The 24,198-nt window shown below is 44.7% G+C and overlaps 1 protein-coding gene across 2 annotated transcripts in view; it reads left to right on the top strand.

Moving 5' to 3' along the window:
- Positions 1-24,198, top strand: part of FNDC3B (fibronectin type III domain containing 3B) — a 311,990-nt gene that overhangs the window by 162,683 nt on the left and 125,109 nt on the right. For both annotated transcript variants that reach the window (XM_077348400.1, XM_077348401.1), the window contains exons 4-6: positions 8,076-8,152; positions 15,351-15,594; positions 20,763-21,092. In XM_077348400.1, coding sequence (XP_077204515.1) covers positions 8,076-8,152; positions 15,351-15,594; positions 20,763-21,092 — 651 coding nt within the window. The remainder of the gene's footprint in view (positions 1-8,075; positions 8,153-15,350; positions 15,595-20,762; positions 21,093-24,198) is intronic.

Genomic DNA, 24,198 nt, shown 5'->3' with positions numbered 1-24,198 from the left:
ATTACTTGTGTTGTGCTAACAGGGGCACTGCTGGGGTCGCGGAAATAATTGGTTTTTGTTGGTTGGTTGTTTGTTGCTACGCTGGCCTTTTTAAACATGTGAAATGCGTCACCATCTCATTCAGACTTGGGGCGACCTCACGAGAAAAGAGATGCAAATTAACTCTTAAAAGATGAGATTAGCTTCTTTTTATGGAAGGCAGCCAGAGGCTGCTAAGAGAACTATTGATGGTTTGATGGAACCTCCATGCGGAGAAGCAGTATATCTCTGGATACTGGACACCAACAGTGGTAGATTCTCACGTCCCTTTCAACTTTGTGAGTGTTCACTGGCATCTGACACTGTTCAACAGAACAACAAAGAGGTCCATGGTTCGAGCCAGGGGTATGGATTCCTGGGAGGGAGGTTCATTGGCCTCGTGGGTAGTGTTGGTCCCGGTCGACCTCAACCAAATGCCTGTTGGAGGAGCCCCCTTTTGCGGACCCTGCGGAACTGTTTTAGTTCCATTAGTTCCATTTCAGATGAGAGCTCTAACTGGAATGAGGTGAAACGTATTAAGTGGTGTTTCTCAGCGGAAGGGCCTCTGTTTTGCACATAGAAGCTCCCAGGTACAATCCCTGGCGTCACACGTAAAAGGATCAGCCAGTAGGTGATGTGACTGTCCTCTCCTTGAGACCCGGGAGAACTGCTGTCGGTCTTGAAGAAGAAGAAGAGTTGGTTCTTATATGCCGCTTTTCCCTACCCGAAGGAGGCTCAAAGCGGCTTACAGTCGCCTTCTCTTTCCTCTCCCCACAACAGACACCCTGTGAGGGAGGGGAGGCTGAGAGAGCCCTGATATCACTGCCCGGTCAGAACAGCTTTATCAGTGCCGTGATGAGCCCAAGGTCACCCAGCTGGTTGCATGTGGGGGAGCGCAGAATCAAACCCGGCATGCCAGATTAGAAGGCCACACTCCTAACCACTACACCAAACTGGCTCTTGATGTATCTTGATGGACCAATGGTCTGATCCAATACAAGGGATCTTTATTTGTGTTGATACCTTGATCAAGGGGGAATTCTCCCAGTGGTTCAAACACCAATGCTCCAGTAATTTTGTGTGTGTGTGTGTGTGTGTGTGATTGAGCCATTTGACAACCAGCTCTGAAAGACTGGCTATCCAGAGAGCTTATAAAATAAGATAGATTGTAACCTTGAAATAATTATTTATAAATTGAAGGGTTCCCCCCACAGTGTTATGCTCCTTCTAAAGCCTCTTGTTACCCACTCTGAGCCTTCCAGGGAAGGGTGGATCATCCTAAAAATAAAATTATATAATAATTATTATTATAAATCTACTCTGCATTGTAATAGCCCTAGGGGTGAAGCCCATTGCATTCAGGAATGCAACAGGCTCTAGATTGGGGGGTGGAGTGGAAGAACTCTGTGGATGGCCTGTCCCTCAACCCAGAACCTGGAAAGGCTGCAGGCTGGAGCCCCCCCCCCCCCCCCCGAGAAGGGAATTCACCGGCAGGGGCAGCTCTCCCACAGCAGGGATCTGAAGCCTCTAAGACTCGGAGGGAAGTGGAAGGAGGAGGGGGTGGTCAGGGGTGGGGGACGGAAGGCGATTGACTGGCTGCTGGATAGACAGGCAAGTTGGTTGGAGGAGGAGGCACTCAGGGGCGGGCATTTATGCCATAAGGCACTTAAGCTCCTCCTCCAAGGCCTTACCAGAAATATATTATGTGGAATGTGGAATGGATAGATATGTTTATATACAGAAGCTACAGTGTGCCACTTTTCATGTAACTAAGGAACAGGGTGGTGCTCTGAGGACTGGGGCTGTCTTAATTCTCTACCTTGATCCTACACTTTCTTTCCAGAGTAAGGGAAATGGGGGAAGCATGGGTCATCCCACTGCTCATGGGCTGCCTGATACCCACCTCGCCCTCATCGTATTCAATGGATCTTTATCTAGCTTTTAAAAATCAGCTTCCTTCATGGACATGGACTTGGTTAGGTTTGTAAGAGCGAATTGACTTTGTGCCTGCTAGAACCCTCTTCTCTTTCTCTTTTCTTCTTAGCTGACTCTTGGGACAGGCTTGGAGGAATTTGCAAACCATTGTTACTGCTGGAATGTGCAGGAGGTGTGCACAGACTTCTGGTTTTATACAATGGCTGGCACATTGCAGTCCATCCCCCACAGCACCAGGGAATGGACAGAAGTGAGGGGATTGTATAAATACTGGAGCCGAGGTTAGATGTCAGATCAACTGACTGAGGGTCAGTGTGGGGACACCTGAAGAAAGCGCAAAACACCACTGAGATTCTAGCAGCAATGAAAATGTATCTCCCTGAATTTTGGGAGTGTTTGGGGGAGATGCAATATTGGGGAGGAAATGAGAGGCCCCTGACTGGGAAACAGCTAATGTTCAAGTGAGATTGGCCACTACCCATTGGCCCCCCATATTTTAAAGAGGCAAGGACTGAACTGTCCCCAGACTCGGAAGGCTGTGGCATTGTCACCACTGGTCCAATAGGCCAGCCATTCTCAACCTTTTTTTGGCCATGGCCCTTTTAGGAGTTCCTCTCTCAGGTTCCAGGGCCCTCTGCAGTAGGCTGGCCGATTGCACAATGAACAAGGCAAAAAAAGGCCTAAGTCAAGGGCGGGCTAACGATACTCAATGTTTCTTTGCCTTCTGTAGGTGCGAGACATATTTTTAGAACATTTGACCGAGAGAACTGTGTGTTTTGATTTTTTCTCTCTCAAATGCATTAATTCAAGCACACACAAAGGATAAGATTCCATGATTTCCCTTTGTTTCTCTTGATGAGGGTTACACTTTTTAACAATTAAGGACATCATACGTGACACAGATGTTATTTTATCGGTTCAGTTACCAGGGCCCCCCATAAACCTTCTGACATTTTTCAGTTCTGTGAATGGCTACAATAGCCCACCAGCCTGCTCACCACGTTCCAGGTTGGGGCAAGCCCTGCTGCTTCCAGCGCGGGTGGCCGGAAGGAGCTGATATAAGTCCTGGGTTGGCTTCCTTGCTTTGCCTTCCCATTCTTGCAGCCTTGGGGTGGGGGCAGTACAGGGAGATTGACAAAAATAATAATCACAAATGTTCGGTCACCTCTGCCCCCCAATACCATTGGGGGGGGGGGAGTGAAATTGCAAACAACAGGATAACAATGAGTTCCCTACCCAAACAATTCCACAGGACTACAAAAGGGAGCTCCTCCACCAGACATTTGGTGAGGTCAATCCGAACCACCGCTTCCCAAGGGCCCTCCAACTGAGCCTCCCTCCTTTGGCCCCCACCATAATTCCACCCAACCCACTGGCCACGCAAACCTCCCTCCGACAATCATTACAGATCTGCCCAAACCACTGGGCCTCAGTACGAGTGAATCAACGTTCCTAGTATTCTCCTGTCCTATAATGTTTATTACTATCATTATCTTGTTGTTATTGTTACTGTTGCTACCACATCACTATAAACTGGGTTAATTGTATTGTTCCTGTTTCATGTAAATCACCCTGAGTCTTCGGGGAGGGTGGTATATAAAATAAAATGTGCATCTGAAATTATTACAGTTTTTCAGAATAAAGCACATGCCTAATGCTTCATAAGCTTTAGGCTAGTCTAAACCCTGTAGAAAATTAAAGGCTACCTGGGGCAGAGTTTGGTAATAACACAGTGTAAAAACTGAACCACTTCCTCAAAATGCTTTAATTCCTTTAGCACTACCCGAGCAAGGTTTCTTAGCAGCCCATCTGATGCTCTTTAATATGGGATGAATTCCTGTGATCAGCCTTTTCATGGCTCCCAGTGGTTTGTCTGAGGCAGGAGACACTTTTGAGGTCTCAGCCTCAGCTACCGCCTGAATCTGTTTTGATAACAGCAGCAGGAGAGATGGGGAAATAAGTACATGTTAAACTCATTTGACCAGTCCTGAAATAGAGGCAGCAAGGAAAAAAACCCCGTCATCTAGCACTAAATCACTCACCTGCCCCGCATTCTTGAAAACCTCTTTACCCAAACGACTTTAACAGTTTGCGGGTCATGCTTGAGGTTAAGAGTCTGCACAGTGCGCATCAGATGATAAAATGCAGTCCTTTTTTTAGGGGGGGGGGTGAAGCACAGGCATTTGCAGCTGGCAGCACTGGCCTCATAGGGGAAGGGTCTGATCAGTTTTGGGAAATTATTTCTGCAGGGAGATCCTAGCAGGGTTGAATGACTTGTATGTGCATGAGGAGGGGTTATATTTTAGCACAGTACGGCTTCTGGGGAGTTGATATTAAGGCCTGACCCAGCTAACTTAACCCAAGGCAACCAATGGGAAAGGTAGCCATGTCTAACTGATATCATAGAATCATAGAGTTGGAAGGGGCCTTACAGGCCATCTAGTCCAACCCCCTGCTCAACGCAGGATCAGCCCTAAGCATCCAAGAAAAGTGTGTATCCAACCTTTGCTTGAAGACTGCCAGTGAGGGGGAGCTCACCACTGCCTTAGGCAGCCTATTCCACTGCTGAACTACTCTGACTGTGAAAATTTTTTACCTGATATCTAGCCTATATCGTTGTATTTGTATCCTATTGGTTATAATAGGACTTGGAGGTTGAAGCCTGTAGTTCCTTTATGTAAGATCCTGGCCTACAGAGTCACTGGCAGGCAGAGTAGAGTTCACCTAAGTGAATTTAACTAGGGTTCACTTCCTGGACAAACACCTCCCAACCTCCCCCCCTCCCCCCCCAAAAAAACAGCTGTTGTTTAGAACAGGGAAAAAATCATGGGGGGGGGGGGAAGCATGCTCCCATCTTTAAGGTAAACACTTGAAAAAACATTCCCTCACAATTTTACTTGCGTTTCATTTCTCCCTTTCATTTCTCCCGGAAAATGTAGAGCAGCAGATTATGCCGGCTGCTATTATGCTAAAAGATCAATTTGCAGCTCAGTCACTATATTTATCCATGGGTACCTGTTCTTGAAAGGAAATGGCCCATTAACCAAAAACAGAACCTGCATAAAAATGAAAATGCCTCATTATTCTAAAATAAGTTCACCAGCTACTTGTCCAAGTGTAAAAACCTCGTATTATTAACAGGAGTTTCTTGTGCATTACGCTGTCACCATGTATTCCAAAGCTGGGGAGCAACTCACAAGATCATTTGTTTATGCCTTTGCTGTTTGAACAGCAGGGGTAGTCAACCTGTGGTCCTCCAGGTGTTCATGGACTACAATTCCCATGAGCCCCTGCCAGCATTTGTTGGCAGGGGCTCATGGGGATTGTAGTCCATGAACATCTAGAGGACCACAGGTTGACTACCTCTGTTCTAAAGGGAGCGTTCTTGGCAAAGAATCTCTGGGAACAGGTCCTAAGGCTCTTCTGCTCTAATTTAGGGCAAAGGAGATTTATTTGTTCATCAGGAGGATTTTTTTTCCCTCAAGGAGCAACCTAGTCCTTTAAGTCATGGCAACCTAAAAGGTCTTGGTCATCACCTTCAAGGCCATACGTTTTCTGGGCCCTGCGTACTTGAGAGACCGCCCTTCTGCTTACACCCCTAAAGTGCTCTATGCTCCTTGAGTCCTAAGAAACCCGTGATCCCTGGCCCCAAAGAGGCACGCCTGGTTTCAACCAGAACCAGGGCCTTCTCCATCCAGGCTCCCACCTGGTGGAATGAGCTCCCAGACAAGCTCAGGGCCCTGCATGAACTAGAGAGAGCCAGCTTGGTGTAGTGGTTAGGAGCACGGACTTCTAATCTGGCGAGCCGGGTTTGATTCTCTGGTCCCCCACATGCAGCCAGCTGGGTGACCTTGGGCTCGCCACAGCACTGATAAAGCTGTTCTGACCGAGCAGCAACAATATCCGGCCTCTCTCAGCCTCACCGACCTCACAGGGGGTCTGTTGTGGGGAGAGGAAAGAGAAGACTCCTTCAGGTAGATGAAAGCGGCATATAAGAACCGACTCTTCTTCTAAAACAGTTCCGCAGGGCCTGCAAAATGGACCTCTTCCACCAAGCCTTTGGTTTAGGCCAGTGAGACAACACTGGGCAATGCCTGACCGGCCACTGCATGTTATAGACCGTTAAATTGCTGTTAAGTTCAGAACAATTCTAACTGAAATTGATATTTTCTGTGCTGTTATGTTCAGAGTGTTATAAATTCAAACTGTTGTGTTCTGTGTGCTATGTGTAATCAGCTGCAATCTACAGACGTTATTTGTAAACCGCCCTGAGCCATAAGGGAGGGCGGTATAGAAATGTAACTAATAAATTAATAAATAATCATAAATACTGTAACTAATAAATTAATACATAATTTATTCGTTACAGTATTTATACAGCCACATACTTAGACAATATTTAAACAGTATTTATACAGCCACACATAACCCAAATTTGTCAGCCAAGTTAAACCTTAGTTAAGACGTGGTGTGGCTGGTTCCATTCCGGTTAGAGTTTAGCACCACAGGAATTGGATCATGGGTTTCTAAATTGTCCATTGTACAGCTTCCCTGTTTTTATGCGTGTGTGTGTTTTTTTTTAAATCTAGATTTATATACCTTAAGTTTGCAAGACCCCTAATGCGTATGGCACATGCCTTTCTGGATTTGCATTTGAAACCTGAGCTAGGATTTTGCGCATCCAGGGCTGGAGTTCAGAGTGGAAACTTTAAGCCTCATGCTTATATAACCACATTCCTGGGTTAATCCAAACTGCTGAATAATGAGTTTTGTGGTCTTCGTATGTTCCTGAGACGGCTCTTCACATATGTAAAAACCGAGTGTGATTGGAAACTTGACTCCCAGCTCTCTCAAAGGGAAAGTTTATCTAGGCCCGCGAGCCAGGAACTGCGACTCTAGCGAACAGCAACCAGCTTCACAACCAAGTTTTGTCGTGCTGGCTTGCAGCAGAAGCATGAATCCAAGCTGCACATTTCAGATGTGAACGTTGTGGAAAAAGACCTTATCTCCAGAACAAAATAGCAACCGTCATGCTTGCCCAAGGATGTTGATTTTATGTTTATTCAGTACACCGAGCTGAAAGTTTCACAGGCCCAGGCTTGTCGGTGTTAGGGCAAGAGATGTTTCTGGTTTTGGCTCGCGAAGGTTTAGACATATGAAATCATGTCTGCAGATCGTCTTTTATCCTGTGCCACTTGTGTGGATCGGACATGAGATAGCATCAAGGGTTGGCGCGGCGTACGTGGGCGTAGTGTGGCTGGTTAATTTGATGGCCTGTCACTAAGGTGAGCTTCGAAAACAAGTGGGACGTGTCGTTCGTGAGGAGGCAGAGGTGCCGGCATCCACAGGATGAGATGTTTTCATTTCAGTTACCGCCAAGGAGATAGGTTTGAGCGTTGGGGTCAAGTGTGGGAATGACCATAGAGCTGGAAATATTAGACCAGTGGGGCGCGGTTTCCTGTTGGATTGGAAACAGGATCTCGGTCTGGCTTCTCTGCACAGCAAAAACGTCCCTCCAATCAGTGACACAATACGGTGGACGGGGCATGATTTTGGAAGTACATGGGCACTGCTGGGCTCTATAAATGTAAGGAGGATGGGTTAAGAGGTTAAACTTTAAATCAGGGAATCTGTGGTAGAGATGACGCCTGGACAAGGAGCACAGAGCTGGATTGGCTCAATAAAGGAAGCCACGGCCTTCAGCTTGCAAGGCGAAGGTATTGATGAGAGGACATTTTGGAGGTCATTCATTCATACGACCGCCGTTAGTCAAAAGCAATTAGATGGCCCCTGATATATGCACATATAATGTGGTAATTTTTGGTAATTTCGCGGCTATGTTAGCTTTAAAGTCCTATATGGCCCTGGAACAGGATATCTGAAGAGACCTGAAGAATATGATCTAACCTGTCAGTTGAGATTATCCTTGGAAGCCCGGCTCAGAAGAGAACTTTATGGGAGGGCAAAAGACGTAATGCTGTGAGTTCATAGTGAGTGGCCTCTTTCGGTACAGATGATACTGGTTCAGGTCTTAGGCTTTCAGGGTGGTGCATATGAGCTCAAATTGTATCTTAACCACTCAATTTTCTCTCCCCACCCCTTCTCTCTCTGTGCCCCTACAGGACCGGCCGAGGTTCCCATGATGTCACCCAATGGATCCATTCCTCCCATACATGTGCCTCCAGGTTATATATCACAGGTATGGTGTTTTAACAATCATAGAATCATAGAACCATAGAGTTGCAAGGGGCCATGCAGGCCATCTAGTCCAACCCCCTGCTCTACGCAGGATCAGCCCTAAGCATCCTAAAGCATCCAAGAAAAGTGTGTATCCAACCTTTGCTTGAAGACTGCCAGTGACTACTGCCAGGGCTGTGTATCAATCATTTGACTATTGCCAGGGCTGTGTATTTTCCATTCCATATGAGTGCAGGAAAAGCATAGAACTGGGCGCCACTGAGCACAGAATTCTCCATCCCATCATTTTTTCTAAAGTCAAGCTTCTAGTCCTCGTCACTATGAAGATAGGCTTAATAGTGAAGGGAAGGAATCTCAGCCTACTGAAATAGGGTTAGGCTTTCACTTGTTTTTTCTGTCCATTCCCCTCACAAGTCACTAACCCACTATTCCTCTAAGGTAACACAGGATATCCCCTCTGTTCCTTCCTTGTTATCAGCCCCTGAACCCTATGTACTTAGATATTTGAGTTCTTTTCCCTCTCTGGGCAAAGCCTAACTCCTTAACTGTTCGCTTTCTCTGCTGATTCTCCAAACACTCAATGAGACCATGAAAGACTTCCCCTCCACTTACCTGTCCTGCCTACCCCACGGACCCCACAGCCTCTGATTGGCTGATGCCTCAAAGTATCTGCCTACTTCTCCTGTCATTAAGGGTTTGTTGGAATACTAGGAGGGTGGAACTAGAGGACACCTGTCACACTGATGTAAGAGAAATCTAATATTTTGTTCTAAATTGGAAGTCCCTAATTGTCTCTTGAGTACATACTGGGAAGGGGGGGGGTCCTACAGTTCATGTTGCTATTTTCAAATATTTTGCCTGTCCCAAAATGCAGAAAGGTTATGTCAGTGGATATAGTTGCATGACCTGTATATTTGCGGCAATGATAATCGTGGTACCTATTTACTGTAGCCATCTTTGGTGCAGTGAGCCAGTTTGGTGTAGTGGTTAGGAGTGCGGACTTCTAATCTGGCATGCCGGGTTCGATTCTGCACTCCCCCACATGCAACCAGCTGGGTGACCTTGGGCTCACCACAGCACTGATAAAACTGTTCTGACCGGGCAGTGATATCAGGGCTCTCTCAGCCTCACCCGCCTCACAGGGTGTCTGTTGTGGGGAGAGGAAAGGGAAGGCGACTGTAAGCCGCTTTGAGCCTCCTTCGGGTAGGGAAAAGCAGCATATAAGAACCAACTCTTCTTCTTCTTCTTCTTCTTCTGTCTATTTCCTTTGTATCCTACCCTTTCTCCGAGAAGCTCAGGGAAGCATACATGACGTTTCTCTCTTTCATTTTATCCTCACAACATGTAGGTTAGGCTGAGAAGGAATTACAGTCCTGGCAGCACCTCTTGAGCTTAATGAATCAACGAGGATTTGAATCCATATCCCTCCACAGTTGTGGTCCAATATCCTGAATTTTCCCAGACTGAAATAGTCAAAGTCGATGCCTGTGGCTGCCGTTTTAGTCCTAAGGCAGCTGCCTATCTACAAAAAATGTCAGGGTTTTTCTGTTTCTTCCCTGTTGTCTCCATCTGATTCCACAGAAGGATTGCATGTTTCTAAGTCAGCCTTTCTCAGCTTTTTACTGCTGAGAAACCCCCCTGAAACATTCTTCAGACTTCAAGAAACCCCAGAAGTGGCACCATCATGCAGAATACAGTTGGGAAGCACAGCTATGGACACGCCCACCTGGGGCCCCGCCCCTTCCCAACCCCTCCAGGCCCATCATTGGCCATTTTGGGAGGGAGGTGAGGTCGACTTGACCATATATGGTCATATCATGTGATAAATGTCCCACCCATTCGGGAAACCCATGGTTGAGAAAGTCGGTTCTAACTGATCTGTGCCTCTTGAGCTTTATGTTTCCATACTTTCCATTAAATGGCCATGATGTTTTCCAATAACTTATCAGATTATTAATCTGAGACTGAACTCTCAGTTCTCTCTCACTTTCCACCAGCCAGTCTGACGCGGTGGACTTTCTGTCACTACGCTTTGTATCTGCTTCCCTGCTCTGTAGTTCAGGGGAACTGCATTACAGCTTAGAAGACATCTTCAAAAGAGATAATGCAGAGGCTCGAAAGCATCGGTCCAGATGTTACGCACTCACATAAATGTGGGGCGAGGGGAATCATCACTTGGAACACTATCAAGAAATAATTAGAAATCAAAGAAACTGTATTTCCGAGGCAGATTTCATGCAAACGTTTTAACCAAACAAGCTTTTAATTAAAGCAGTGTGTGCCCAATGATGATTTGCTTAAAATAATACTGATTAATGTTTGCAAAATATGTTACCCCATTTCATTTCTGTGTTGCTTTTCCTTTCATTTTTATTTTGCCCTGCATTTGGTTATTGATTTAACCATTAATTATCTATTTAGTTCATATTGGACTAGATGACCCAGGAGGTCCCTTCCAACTCTATGATTATATGATCCTACCTTTCCTTTGTAGATCTCCTTATCCTATTTACAACCCTGTGATGTAGATCAATCTGAGAGGTAATGTCTAACCCCACTGTCATCCAGTGAGCTTACTGGACAAGTGGAGTTTTCAGTTTGGGCTCCATCTTCTGGTAGACGCTAACCAAGCCTTTCTCAACTTGTGTTGAGAAACTCCTGAAACACTCTTCAGACTTTGAGAAACCCCAAAAATTGCGCGATAGTGCAGAATATGGTTGGGAAGCTGAGCTGTGGACACGCCCACCCAGGGCTCCTCCCCTTCCTACCCCCTCCAGCCCTATCACTGGCCATTTTGGGAAGGAGGATCAGCATGACCATATATGGTCATATCCAATAAATATTTTAACAAATTTTAAATATATATATTTTAAAAACTTCCCCCCCATTTGGGGAACCCTTCCAGGACCTTCAAGAAACCCCAGTGTTTTATAAACCCCTGGTTGAGAAAGCTTCCTCTAACCTCTACATGATGCTGGATATGATGCAATTATCAGCTGGTAGCCAAAATGAGCTCGCTAGTTTTCTTACTTTTGGACCGTAGGAAGGTATTATTATCTAGTTTTTCTCCTGTGCTATCAGTTTGGCTTTCTCTGTTCTGAATTTTCAAAATGATCAGGGTTCACTAAATAGGCCTTTGCATAGCTTTTGAGTAAGATCTTCTAAATAAAGCAGCTGGTAGTGTAATTGTAGGAAAAACCTATATTTTGTCATTGTCTCCCCCCCCCCCTCCCCGTTTAGTTGAAATGTGTTTCCCTGCCATGTGGAAAATGGATGTTCTGCTTCACAGATGACTTAATGCTAAATAACAGCTTGATGCACGTAGCTGTAACTGATTTTGCTTCTCTGCTTTTATTTGTTGGTGCTGATGTTGTAAGAGCCATGTTTGCCTTTTATTCGGCTTTTGTCTGTGCTGTGTTGGTAATTAATAGGATTATTGAGAGGTTACTCCGTTTGTCTTCTTTTTGATTTGGCACTGGGGCGACAAGGACGTAAAGTAAATGAGGATACTCCAGTTGGTGGGGAAAAACACATTTTGAAAAAATGAGTCTGAGTTGCCCTTAAAAGTCTCCGTCTCAAGAGCCAGGCTGAGAACAGATACCCATGTAGAGCAATAACATGGTCTTTAATGGCCCAGGCTCCCCAATTTCATCAAACCTCAGAAGTTACGCAGGGCCAGGCCTAGTCAGAAGAAGAAGAAGAGGGTCAGACATGACTTGGTGCTTGCACAGGGGATACCTTTAACTTTACCTTTTATAAGTTGACTGTGTCCTGACAGCACCTCCCACTATCAAGGAAAAGCCATAATGCTATGCAGAGGCAGGCAGTGGCAAACCACCCCTGAATGTCTTGTGCCTCGAAAGGCCCATGTGGTCTCCATCAGCTGACTGTAACTTAACAGAACTTTCCACCACTACATTAGGTAAAAGCCATAAACTCCCCACCCCACCCACATACTTTGTTATGGCAACCCATTGTACGAGACATTTTAAGACTTGACGACTTTAAGACTTTCCTGTCTGTTGATTGGACCTTGGGGCTAAAGAAAAAAAAGCATCCACGTGGACACATGTGGACACACGAAGCTGCCTTATCCTGAACCCTTGTGCGTCCTGATTGGCCCCTGGACTGGCTCCACAGCTCCACAGCCAGTCCAGTCCAGTCCAGTCCGAACTCCACAGTTCGGACTGGCTCCACCCAGGAGTCCACTGCTCAAATATTAAGAACAGCTAAGTGTTAAAGATAGTTACCATATTTTTTAAAGGAGAAAAAAGGATATATTTCCTGACTGACTACTCCAATAAATGAACTCTATGACAAATCTCAATTTTAAATATCCCCACTATTTAAGCCATGATAATTGCTACTAACCAAGCATATTCCTAACCTTCCATAAGAACATAGGAAGAGCTTTGCGGGATCAGACCAGAAGTCCATGTAGCCCTGCATCCTGTCTCACACAGTGGACAACCAGTTCCTCTGGATGGCCAAAATCAGGGCATAGTGGCTAAGGCCTTCCCTGATGTGGCCTCCTGAATGTGGAGGTTCCCCATAGTCACCATGAATACTATGCATTGATAGACTCATTCTCTATGAATCTATCTAATCGCCTTTGAAGGCTGTTTATTCCTGGGGCCATCACCGCATCGTCTGGCAGAGAATTCCACATCTCTGTAAAGTAGTATTTCCTTTTGACTATCCTTCCAACCCAAAAAGTGGACATTTTCATCAGTTTTTTAAAAAAAAGACCCCCAAAGAAGTACCATTGGTACCACTGCCTTGTAATATGGAGTCAGACCATTGATCCTTTTAACTAATAATCTTTAGAAATTTTTAAACAGAGTCTAGATAGCCATCTGACGGAGAGGCTGATTCTGTGAAGGCAAAGGAGTGGCAGGTTACAGTGGATGAGCGATAGGGTTGTGAGTGTCCTGCATAGTGCAGGAGGTTGGACTAGATGACCCAGGAGGTCCCTTCCAACTCTATTATTCTATGATTCTAATAATTGTCTGTATTGGCTATCGGTATCTAGGATATCAGATGAAGTTGTCTTTTCCATTCCTGCTACATATCTGTATCTTTTTCCTGTTTCCTGTAAACTGCCCTGAGCCTTCAGGGAGGGCGGCAAATAAATAAACAAACAAACAAACAAACAATAGCATATCTTTTTTAAACTGGAGATTCCAGGACTTGAACTTTGATTCATCTTCATACAAAGTATGTGCTTATGGAAGGGTTGGCTTTGAGATTTTTTTATATTAATATGTGTTGTTTTTTATTTGTTTGTGGATGTGAGTGCTGATATGTGCAGTTCGGTGTTGTCATTCAAAGACGGTTCATTGCATGGTGTGGATCCTCTTCTCTGTTTGATTGGAACGAAGTTTGGCAAGTTTTTCTCGTTCGGTCGTGCATTTCCTGTGGGAACTTAACTTTGAAATGTAAAGGTTCTACTGCGTGAGAAAAGCTACACTGTATTAATTGTTCTTAAACAAGAGACTTAGATGAGCAGGGTTGTAGCGTTAGACTGGTTCAGCAAGCCATCTTGCGTTTGCTGAGTGTTGTCCTATTTTGTGGCCGGTGTGTTTCCTCCTTCCTCAAGGGATCCTAGACAATCATGGATCATGTTGTAAATGGGATGATGTCCCCATGAATTAAAATTGGTTGATTTTACAGCAACACAAAATCCCTGAAGGCAAGCAAAGCTAGCTGATGACAAGGCAGTGACCCCTGGCGTAGACATTGCCTTAGAGCCAGACAACACTTTCAACCTATCTTGAAGGAGACATCATCAACATCATCAACAAGGAGCTCTTTCCAGTTGACAGAAGCTTCCCAAAAAAACACCTCACCACTTTTCAGCTGAGCTCTCTTTCTAATACAATCCAGATCTTAATCTCTCGAGGGAAATTATGGAAGCTTATAGACACAGGTTTACAGACTCGAAATATTGGGCTGATAATACTCGTAAAATTCAGTAGAACCTCATCTACGCCAAAATAAGTGTAGAAACCATCCCTTTACAAAGTACTAAATCAGCCTGTTCAAATGTGGGGAAGTTGGGAATTGCTATACACGAGATAACAATAAAAGCAGGATTTACCTTATAAACATGGCTATAAACTATTAATCTGACAATAGAGATTCTTCCCCCCCCCCCTTTACAATATCAATGACTTCAACCACTTGTTTGTCAAAATTCACCCAAAGTTCTTTCAAAACGTACTGGGGAAGTGTATCAATAAACAAGAAAGAGTCCTACAGCTCCATGTGCATAAAACAGCCTTTTTCAACCTTTTGACCATGAAGAAATCCCTGATATATTTTCCAGGCTTTGAGGAATCCCGGAAGTGATATCATGGCCCTTCAGAGAAAGGGGGCGGAAGTAAGATGCTGGAGCCAGCCAATCGGCTGATTGATCGTTTACCATTTCCATTGTGGAGCAAGAGACTAGGCCTGTAGAGCAATAGTGGATGTGAGCTCCAGTGACATCTTGTGATGTCAGTGGCCATCCAAACTTCTGGAAAAGGTCGTGTAACCCCTGGGGAGCTATCACGTAATCTCAGGGCTTCCTGGAACCCTGATTGGGAATCTCTGGTATAATATATTATCCGTATTGTGTTAGATTCTGTAGGTGTTCCTCAGAGTGACCAAAAAGTATCAGGAATTAATTGCACCTTCAGCTGGTGAAGGGCCATTCAACACTTTGTACACAGGACATGTTTATGTTGCAGTTATTAGTACAACCCTTTATTTCCCCACTTTCCAGTTTAGCTCTGCTATATCCATTTGTTCATAAACTGTTTAGTTTCTCGAAGATCTCAAATCCATGTCGCTGGAAGTTACTCTATTCGACTGTTGCTGTGTTTGGTGATGCTAATCATTCTGCGAGACGAGGTTGATCCCTCAGAAGGGACCACTAGTTATGTCTGCTAGATTTCTTTGATCTAAATACAAAATCTCTTTGCTTATTACGGAAGGCCTTGCTATATAATTAGTGTAGCTGCCTGAATGTCTGTTGTGCGATATGCTACCACCGAAATTGCTGGCGTTGGATATATATAGACCTAGATGTTCTTCTTCTTCTTCTGAATACCTGACTGACCCAAAAAATTATGAAATGGGAGAAAAACGTGCAGCACAAAATTGATTCCAAAGGCAAATTTCAGCCGTTATATTAATCTGCCTGCTTTCCTTTACAGGTAATAGAAGACAACACAGGTGTTCGTAGGGTGGTGGTCACCCCGCAGTCTCCGGAATGTTATCCTCCCAGTTATCCTTCCGCCATTTCTCCAACCCACCACTTACCACCGTACCTTGCGCATCATCCACATTTCATCCATAACTCTCATACGGCTTTCTACCCACCAGTCACTGGGCCCGGAGACCTGCCTCCCCAATTTTTCCCTCAGCATCATCTTCCCCCTACAATTTATGGAGAGCAAGGTGAGCCAACAATCGGCGAGGGTTTTCTGATCTGTACATATAGCTAATGAAGCATGGCGACAGGCTAGGACAAGAGAAATTCCTGTTCTGGTGTTCTGAATTTTGTGGGGGGGGGGGGGGCCTTTACCAACCTCACAGGCTGTGTGGAAAAAATGAGAGAGGGGAAATAATCATGAATACTCGTTGAGGTCCTTGGAGGAAGGAAGGAATAATAAATGTTTGGATGTGTTTCCCTAATATGATTTTTGCCTTAGCAAAATTCCTCTGAACTCGCCCACCCTCGGTACTGCTTGGGAGTTAATATAGAAACGAGAAAGTAAATTCCCTGCTTCGAATTTCTGCTTGGCTATTAACTCACTGGAATGTGTTGGGCAAGCTGCAGGCTTAACGCGGTTGGAATTTCGGGGCCTGCGTGGGTTCAGTTTTCACAACAGGCACGTACAGTAGGAACCTCTGAGGGTTGGGGAGGGTTGTATGCAAGGATGGAAAGGATCCTTGAAACCTTAAGACAGGGGTAGTCAAACTGCGGCCCTCCAGATGTCTATGGACTACAGTTCCCAGAAGCCCCCTGCCAGCATTCGCTGGCAGGGGGCTCCTGGGAATTGTAGTCCATGGACATCTGGAGGGCTGCAGTTTGACTACCCCTGCCTTAAGACCACACCCTCCACCTGTCATATGGAGCTGACTGATTGGCAAGATGACTGGAAGGAATTACTGAGGTAATTTATGTGAAGTGCTCTAGGCCGAATCCTAGCCACAAGGAGGGAATTGGTTTAAACGACTGGACTTTGAATTCATGTGCAATGTTAGAAAGAAATGCCTAATCATAAGGCATCTCAGAGGGGATGGGGACTCTCTTTCATTGGAGGTCTTCAGTAAGCAAGCATGGTGTAGCACAGCCTTTCTCAATCTTTTTACCATTGAGAAAACATTCTTCAGGCTTTGAGAAACCCCAGATTGTGCAGAATATGGTTGGGAAGCATAGCTGTGTACACACCCATCTGGGGCTCCTCCTCTTCCCTCTCTAGGCTTATCACTGGCCATTTTACGGGGGTCAACATGACCATATATGGTCATATCACCCAATAAATGTTCAACAAATTAAAAAAAAATAATAATAATTACCTCTCACCCATTCAGGAAACCCTTCCAGAGCCATCAAGAAACCCCAGGGTTTCACAAAAGCCTGGTATAACAGTTCAGAGTGGCAAACTCTCACCTGGAGAACTGGGCTTGATTCTCCTCTCTGCCTCCACATGAAGCCTGCTGATTGATCTTGGTCTAGTCACAGTCCTCTCAGAACTCTCTCAGCCCCACCTACCTACCAGGTGCCTGTGGTGGGGAGAGGAAGGGAAGGCAATTGTAAGCTGCTTTGAAACTCCTTAGGGTAGAGAAAAGCAGGGTATAAAACCCCACTCTTCATCAACTCTTCTCAACTTTTCGCAGAGATACAAGAAGGGAAATGTTTCTTGTTTACCTCCAAGTGGAACTTCTGCTAATACGATTCTATGTTTGGCTTTTATATTTGTGTGGGGTTTGCATTTGGTAAACTAAGGGAAGGAAAGGGGAGTCTGGTTAGTAAAGGAGACCTGTTCTGACAGACCTTACTTCTGTCAGTGGTGGCTAACCTCAGAAGCAAACGGAAGTCTTGTCCCTAGAGAACAGAGAGGCAGCACCTTGTCCTGCTAGTCATGCAGAGATTTCTCAAAAAAAGGATTTTTTTTTTTTTTGCGTAACCTTGGAAAGAATGTGCAACGGGTCATTGCAAAAGAGCCATCTGGTCCCTGAGGGCATCGTGGGAAATCCTTAATCACTTCCAGAGGTGTAAAATAAACTGAAGCTTAAAGAAGGAGCAAAACAGCTTTATTTTTCTCCAAGTCTTTTTCTTTGATGTCCTTTTGTTCTGGCTTTTAAGTGAACTCTTTGATGTGTATGTGCATATATAAATATATAAACGTTTCATAGATGTAAATACAAAAGGAAGATCTTGTTAAATGTGACACCTAAATGAAACTGGATAAAAAGCCACCTCAGTATTCAGTGTGGCCATTTTTTCACTTAGAATCAGAGGGAGATTTTTTGCTAATCCTATCCTGTCCCCAGCTAAACTACAAGAGAAATAGGTCTCTTGTTAGCACCAGATGAACTGCTGGAGCAGTGTTGCATTAGCAACTCCTTCTACACATGGTCTGCAGCCCACAGGCCATTCTACCCATTCAGTGTCTTGATGGCGATTACACACCAGCAGCACCATTCCATTGGCCCCCACAGAATCCTTGTTCCAATATCGTGGGGCTTCTGGGGCCTGATCCACGCCAGACCCGGAAGGGCAACATCCTGGCGTCATCATCATATGGACTCAGGGATTAGCCCCAGGTCCATATAGATGCCACCCCGGCCTTTACCAACTGTGCAGAATTGGCCGACAGGAGCAAAATATTGTAAGGCAAGAGGTGAACAGTGGTGGTTTGCCATTACTTTACTCTGCATGGCAATCCCAGTCTCTCTTGGTGGTCTCCCATCTAAGTATCCCTTCTGTGGTAGACCTCTGATGAGATGGACTAGTTCAGTAAAATGCATCCATTCCTCCCCTGTATTTTTGTTTGGGGACAATGTTTTTAAAATAAGCCCAGCTTTTCTTGCTTCTTTTATTGGAATTGTAAACAGCTTTTCTCCCCCGACCCAGTAGGGCTCATATGTGGCATAGTTATTAATTTAACTTGGCTACCCTCTAGTTTGAGTACCCAGCTCGCTGGGGGGTAAACGGTAATGACTGGGGAAGGCACTGGCAAACCACCCCGTATTGAGTCTGCCATGAAAACGCTAGAGGGCGTCACCCCAAGGGTCAGACATGACTCGGTGCTTGCACAGGGGATACCTTTACCTTTACCTTACCCTCTAGTTTGAAGAGCCTCTTGTGGTGAAGAGTGGTAAGGCAACAGACATGCAGTCTGAAAGCTATGCCCATGAGGTTGGGAGTTCGATCCCAGCAACCGGCTCAAGGTTGACTCAGCCTTCCATGCTTCTGAGGTTGGTAAAATGAGTACCCAGCTTGCTTGCTGGGGGGTAAACGGTAATGACTGGGGAAGGCACTGGCAAACCACCCCGTATTGAGTCTGCCAAATAGGCCACAGGGACATGTTTTTTGACTGACATTCCCCACAATACTTCACAGAGCCTGTGGCCTATTTATATACATAAAAAATTGCTTGATAAGAGTATAAGGAATCAACCACTGAAGAAAAATTGTGAAAACGGAGTATATCTAGAAACCGCTTTGGTTGGTCCTTAAAAAAATTATCAATATATAAGATTTATTGTACCAATTGCCTTGGAAAGGTTCTGCTTTTCTCTGGAATAAATGAAGGACAGGGAAAAATTAAAGCCATTGTAGTGTTGATTGATGTCCTCTCACCTCTTAGTCTCCTGGGGATGCTGAGAAGTTCTACTAGAGCAGGGGGAGTCAACCTGTGGTCCTCCAGATGTCCATGGACTACAATTCCCACGAGCCCCTGCCAGCATTTGCTGGCAGGGGCTCATGGGAATTGCAGTCCATGGACATCTGGAGGGCCACAGGTTGACTCCCCCTGTACTTGAGTACTAGTTCAGACAAGGAGGGGGGGGGGAATGATGGCACATCTGTTGTGGTCACCTGCAGTCCTCAAGTTCCCTTTGCCTGGCAGGCCCTTTCCAGATGAAAGGAAGCCGATTCGTTTGCTGTTGTCGTTTCTCGAAACAGGCACGAATCGTCAGGGTTGTTTTGAGCCGCAAGATGTTAATTGTGGCCCGGTGAACACTGAGCTCCTTTGATGATCTCTCATTTGAAAACTTGAAACAAAAAGCATTCCAGGTTACAACGGATGTTTACCGGCACAGAAAACCACTTCCATTCTTTTATTTATATATTACTTATTGCAAGGGTCCGGTTTCTTAAGAAAGAGTATCTGATGGATGCATGTTCAGATGCGAATGTATACACCTGCCCTCTGGGACAGCAGTAGTTAATCTCAGCAGAAAAGACTCCTATAGCACACGAATCTGAACCTATCTAAGTAAAGCCTGGGCCCTGGAGACTTTGAAGGACTGTTTCTTCCTGAATCGATCAGCTCAGTGGATCCATGACTTCTTCCTGTGTCTAGCCATAGAGAATTTTGGACAGTGAATGGTCCTTTCCAGTTTTTAGAGGGGAGGTGGCTGTGATACTTTGAAACAGACTGTTTCCACCCTCCTTCTCTCCCTTTAAGCACTTTGAACCTAATCTATTCGGAAGCACTTCCGGGTTGCGATGTCTGGTTTAGTCCGAAATGTGTGACTTTATGCTGTTACATATTCTTTATGCTGTTATATATTCATTTATTTCATGCCCTAACTGTTTAGACCAGGGGTAGTCAAATTGCGGCCCTCCAGATGTCCATGGACTACAATTCCCAGGAGCCCCCTGCCAGCATTTGCTGGCAGGGGCTCCTGGGAACTGTAGTCCATGGACATCTGGAGGGCCGCAGTTTGACTACCCCTGGTTTAGACTCCATTGGGGCCTAATGCTTTGGAATGTAGTTTTCTATTTTATCCTAACAACAACCCCGTGAAGAAAGTTAAGTAGAGAGTTATATGACCAGCCTATGTTTACCCACCAAGCTTCCATGGCAGAATGGGGATTCCAAGCTGAGTCTCGCTGATCTTTGTCTTACACCACACTGGCTTTCTACTATAGAGATATGTATATGGTATACTATAAGATATAGTATGTCTAGTATAGGATATATATTACCCATCAGGGATCCCTGAGAGCTCCCCAGGGGTTCCTTGGTCTTTCCCCTATATTCTGCCTTAATGGACTCAGACACATTTCCGGGGTCCCTCAGAGCCTGGGAAATATTTCAGGGATTCTTTTATGGTCAAAAGGTGGGGAAAGGCTGCTATAGAGACACACGTGTTCATTTTACTGATTTTTTAAAAATTGCATGAATCATCTTTGTATTTTTAAACCTTCACCAGTGAAGTGGTTGCTGACCTAAGCAATGCTTGTTTGAGGGAGGGCAAAAGAGGGCACATTCACTCTCAGGACTACTGCCCATGCGCATAGCGAACAGTACTAAGGAAAATAAAAACCAGATAAACGTCTCTTTAGAACTGAATTCCATCTCCTTTGATTTCCTGTTCCATTTCAGAAATTATACCACTATATGGAATGTCCAGTTACATAACCAGGGAAGATCAGTACAGTAAACCTCATCCCAAGAAGATGAAGGACCGGCAGATCGACCGCCAAAACCGTTTGAATAGCCCTCCTTCATCCATCTATAAGAGCCATCTGGGAAATTGCACAACTGTGTACAACGGCACCATCAAGACTCACAATGGAGCCGCTAATGGAGGAGGAGGTGGCGGCAGCGGAGGAGGAGGAGTAGGAGTTGGCGGTGGTGGTGGAGTCCCGGCTGTGAAAAAGGTGGAACGGAGGGCGAGAAGCAGCCCCAAATCAAGTGAACCAGAGTTGCACGGTAAAGCCCGCTGGTGCCTTTTGATTTCACCTCTGCTCTCCTGCAGCGTGTTCATTTTAGCCATAGGCTTATTTCTTGTGACCCTGAAACAAATACCACATGCATTCAGAAGTGACAGAAACCTAAGCCAGCCTGTTGTTGAGTTACACTTTGGAATGCTTGTCTGCAAAATAAGAAGGGGAAAAAATTTACTTAGGTGATCTATTGGGCCCATTTCACACACCACGAAGAGGCCATGTTGGATTCAGCCCCTAGACACATTAAGGGTCGGCAGCTGATCATAACTGTATGATGGGTGCCTTTGTAGGTTACACAGGCTTGTTTATGTTTCGTTTTGCCTGTCACTTGTTGAGATTAAAATTTCTTAAATTTAAAATGGTGTTCTTAAGGGTAGCACTTGACTAACAATGCTAATTTTTTTTTGACCGGGGGGAATGTGGTAAATATTTTTTTTTTGGTGTGGCTTCGTCTGATTCTCTGAGTTTTTATTTATCAGTTGATACTAACCCAAGCAAGTTTGTAAAGTTCACAGTTTTAAACTAAAAGACTTTAAGAAATTAAGAAATTTCTTTGTATAAAACAAAAATCACATAAAAACAAATTTAAAATATAGCTATAAACTTGCACGATATTTTAAAATTTCATTTTAGGGGTTTTCTTCTTTTTAAAAAACCTGAACTTCATACAGTAGAACCTGGAGTACCTTGAATGGGTTCTATTCAAGCTTTCTGTTTCCTGGTCTTTGTGGAATTCACTGCCAGAGGGCATAGTGATGGCCACAAGCATAGATGGCTATAGTGGGGGACTAGATACATTCATGGAGGATTGGTCCATCTAAATCTGCTATCTACTAACCATGAATACTAAAGGAAGCTTCTGTGACCAGAGGCAGCGAACCTCTGATTAACAGTGTTTGGAGAGAGGAACAGGGGAGGGCCTCAGCCTCTATACTTTGTGTTAGTTACCCTTCCAGAAGAACTGGTGGGCCACTGGGTTAATATAGGATTCAAGAAGACTGCTTTAGGATGCTTTGGGCTGATCCTGCGTTGAGCAGGGGATTGGACTAGATGGCCTGTAAGGCCCCTTCCAACTCTATGATTCTATGACTAGATGCACTATACTGATGTGATCTATCATGGTGGTTCTTTCCTCAATGGTGGCTTTTTGCCTGCTATTTTTGTCCTTCCCCCCAGTTGCCTACCCCACGTGGAAGTAGTTCACCACCTAGATTTTGTGTTCAGCTTTGTAGAAGCTGCATCAGTTACATCAGCTGGGTTGGTGCCACGCAAGGCCTGTACTCACCAGGAGCTCTTTCAAAAATCATCTGGCACTTTAAGCTTTTTGTTGATTTTCTTTGCATAAGTTTGCCGTCATCAGAATGAATAAAACTGGGGCCTACGAGGAATCTTGCTCCTCCCAACCCTGCTCAGTAGCAGTTCTTTAATTCCTTTTTCCATTGTTCACTTCATTTGTTGCAGAAAAAAGCCATGCCTGAGCGAATATGACAGACAATCCTCCTTCCCCACACATATCCTGTTTTTAACAAGATATTTTTTTTACTGCTTTTTTAGTAACCCGTTGTATAAAAAGAAACCATAGCGAGAGCTAACGTCTTGGAAAGGCAGGAGAGAAATATTTTAAATAATCTAACTTTAGCAGCTTTTCTTGCAAAATGGGAAATACGGTGGGTAGAGATGATGGTAAGGCACTTGGGACTGGAAAGGTTCAGATAACTATGGCTTCTGCAGCCATTTTGGTGTTAAAGAGGCCATGCATAAGCCGTGTGGGAGGGAAGGCATGTAAGCCAGCCAAAGCGTAGGATGGTTTGGAAAACAAGTCTAAAAAAATGGGAACCCACGGGCTCTTATCTCTCATCACTTCCCAGCAGGATTGGCACAAGGACTATCTAGTATTTGCCTGTAGTAAAATATTAACAGATTTGCCAGGAAGCCAAGAATGCCACTGGGTAGGTGGCAGCTCACCATTTAAACACGTCTTCAACGTGTCATTGGTTAGCAAGGGCAAGATGGAGGGCTGCTTAAAACCAGTCTAGCAAGGTAGCAAAACTGGCCACCAGTGAGAATGTCCCAGCACAGGAACACGAGCGAACGTCCGCAGCAAAGATCACTTCTCGTAATGCCGCTTTAAACATTAACTTCTTGTGCAATGATTTTGCTTATTTAACTACCGTTAAGTAATCCAGCCTATTGGTAAATAAAGTTTGTTTGTCGATACTCGTAAAATAATGGCCAAGTACCTTTTAAATATTTGACCGGTCGGTTTGCCCAAACTTGATCTTCATCAAATACCGAACCCTGCGTTCCTGGCCATTTTCCACTTTATCGCTTTAAGGGAAGTGTTTTGAAACTGCTTGTCAACTTCCTCTTGTCCGGTCATAACACAGAAGCTGCCTAGGCTACGTCGGTACAGCCCTATAGGGAAGGGGGCATTTGTTCTTGGCCTGGTTGTGTTTCTGCTGTTAGTACAATGGATAAGCATATAATTTTTAAGTAGCTGGACTAGCTCTGGAAGGTAATTGTATTGGTTGGTATGGTAAGCCTGATCCAGGAGTTGAAATTATGTTTTCAACCTCTTATACTAATAGCAATTCAGCATCAGTCTTGCCAGTCCTGTATATAATCAGGTTAAGGTTATGAACAGGGCTAAAACGAATACAGTGAATTTTAATAGTGAAAAATGTAAAGTTCTGCATTTAGGTAGGAAAAACTCAAAAGAAATATATAATTTCAATATAATTTAAATAAATATAGTGTCCAGATCATGCGAGGTGATGTTACCACTTTACTCTGCTCTGGTTAGACCTCACTTGGAGTACTGTGTTCAGTTTTGAGCACCATAACTGAAGAAAGATGTAGAGAAACTAGAGTGTGTCCAGAGGAGGGCTACAAAGGTTTGGAGACCAAGACGTATGAAGAAAGGTTTGAGGGAGCTTGGATTGTTTAGCCTGGAAAGAAGATCACTAAGAGTTGATGTAACCATCTTCAGATACATGAAGGGCTGTCATATAGAAGATGGAGCAGAGTTGTTTTCTGTTGCCCCAGAGGGGCAGACCAGAACCAATGGGCTTAAATTAATTCAAAAGAAT

Source organism: Paroedura picta, chromosome 8, assembly GCF_049243985.1.
Source record: "Paroedura picta isolate Pp20150507F chromosome 8, Ppicta_v3.0, whole genome shotgun sequence".
Taxonomy (NCBI): domain Eukaryota; kingdom Metazoa; phylum Chordata; class Lepidosauria; order Squamata; family Gekkonidae; genus Paroedura; species Paroedura picta.
The sequence above is the reverse complement of the archived record's forward strand: the minus strand, read 5'-3'. Positions and strand labels throughout refer to the sequence as shown.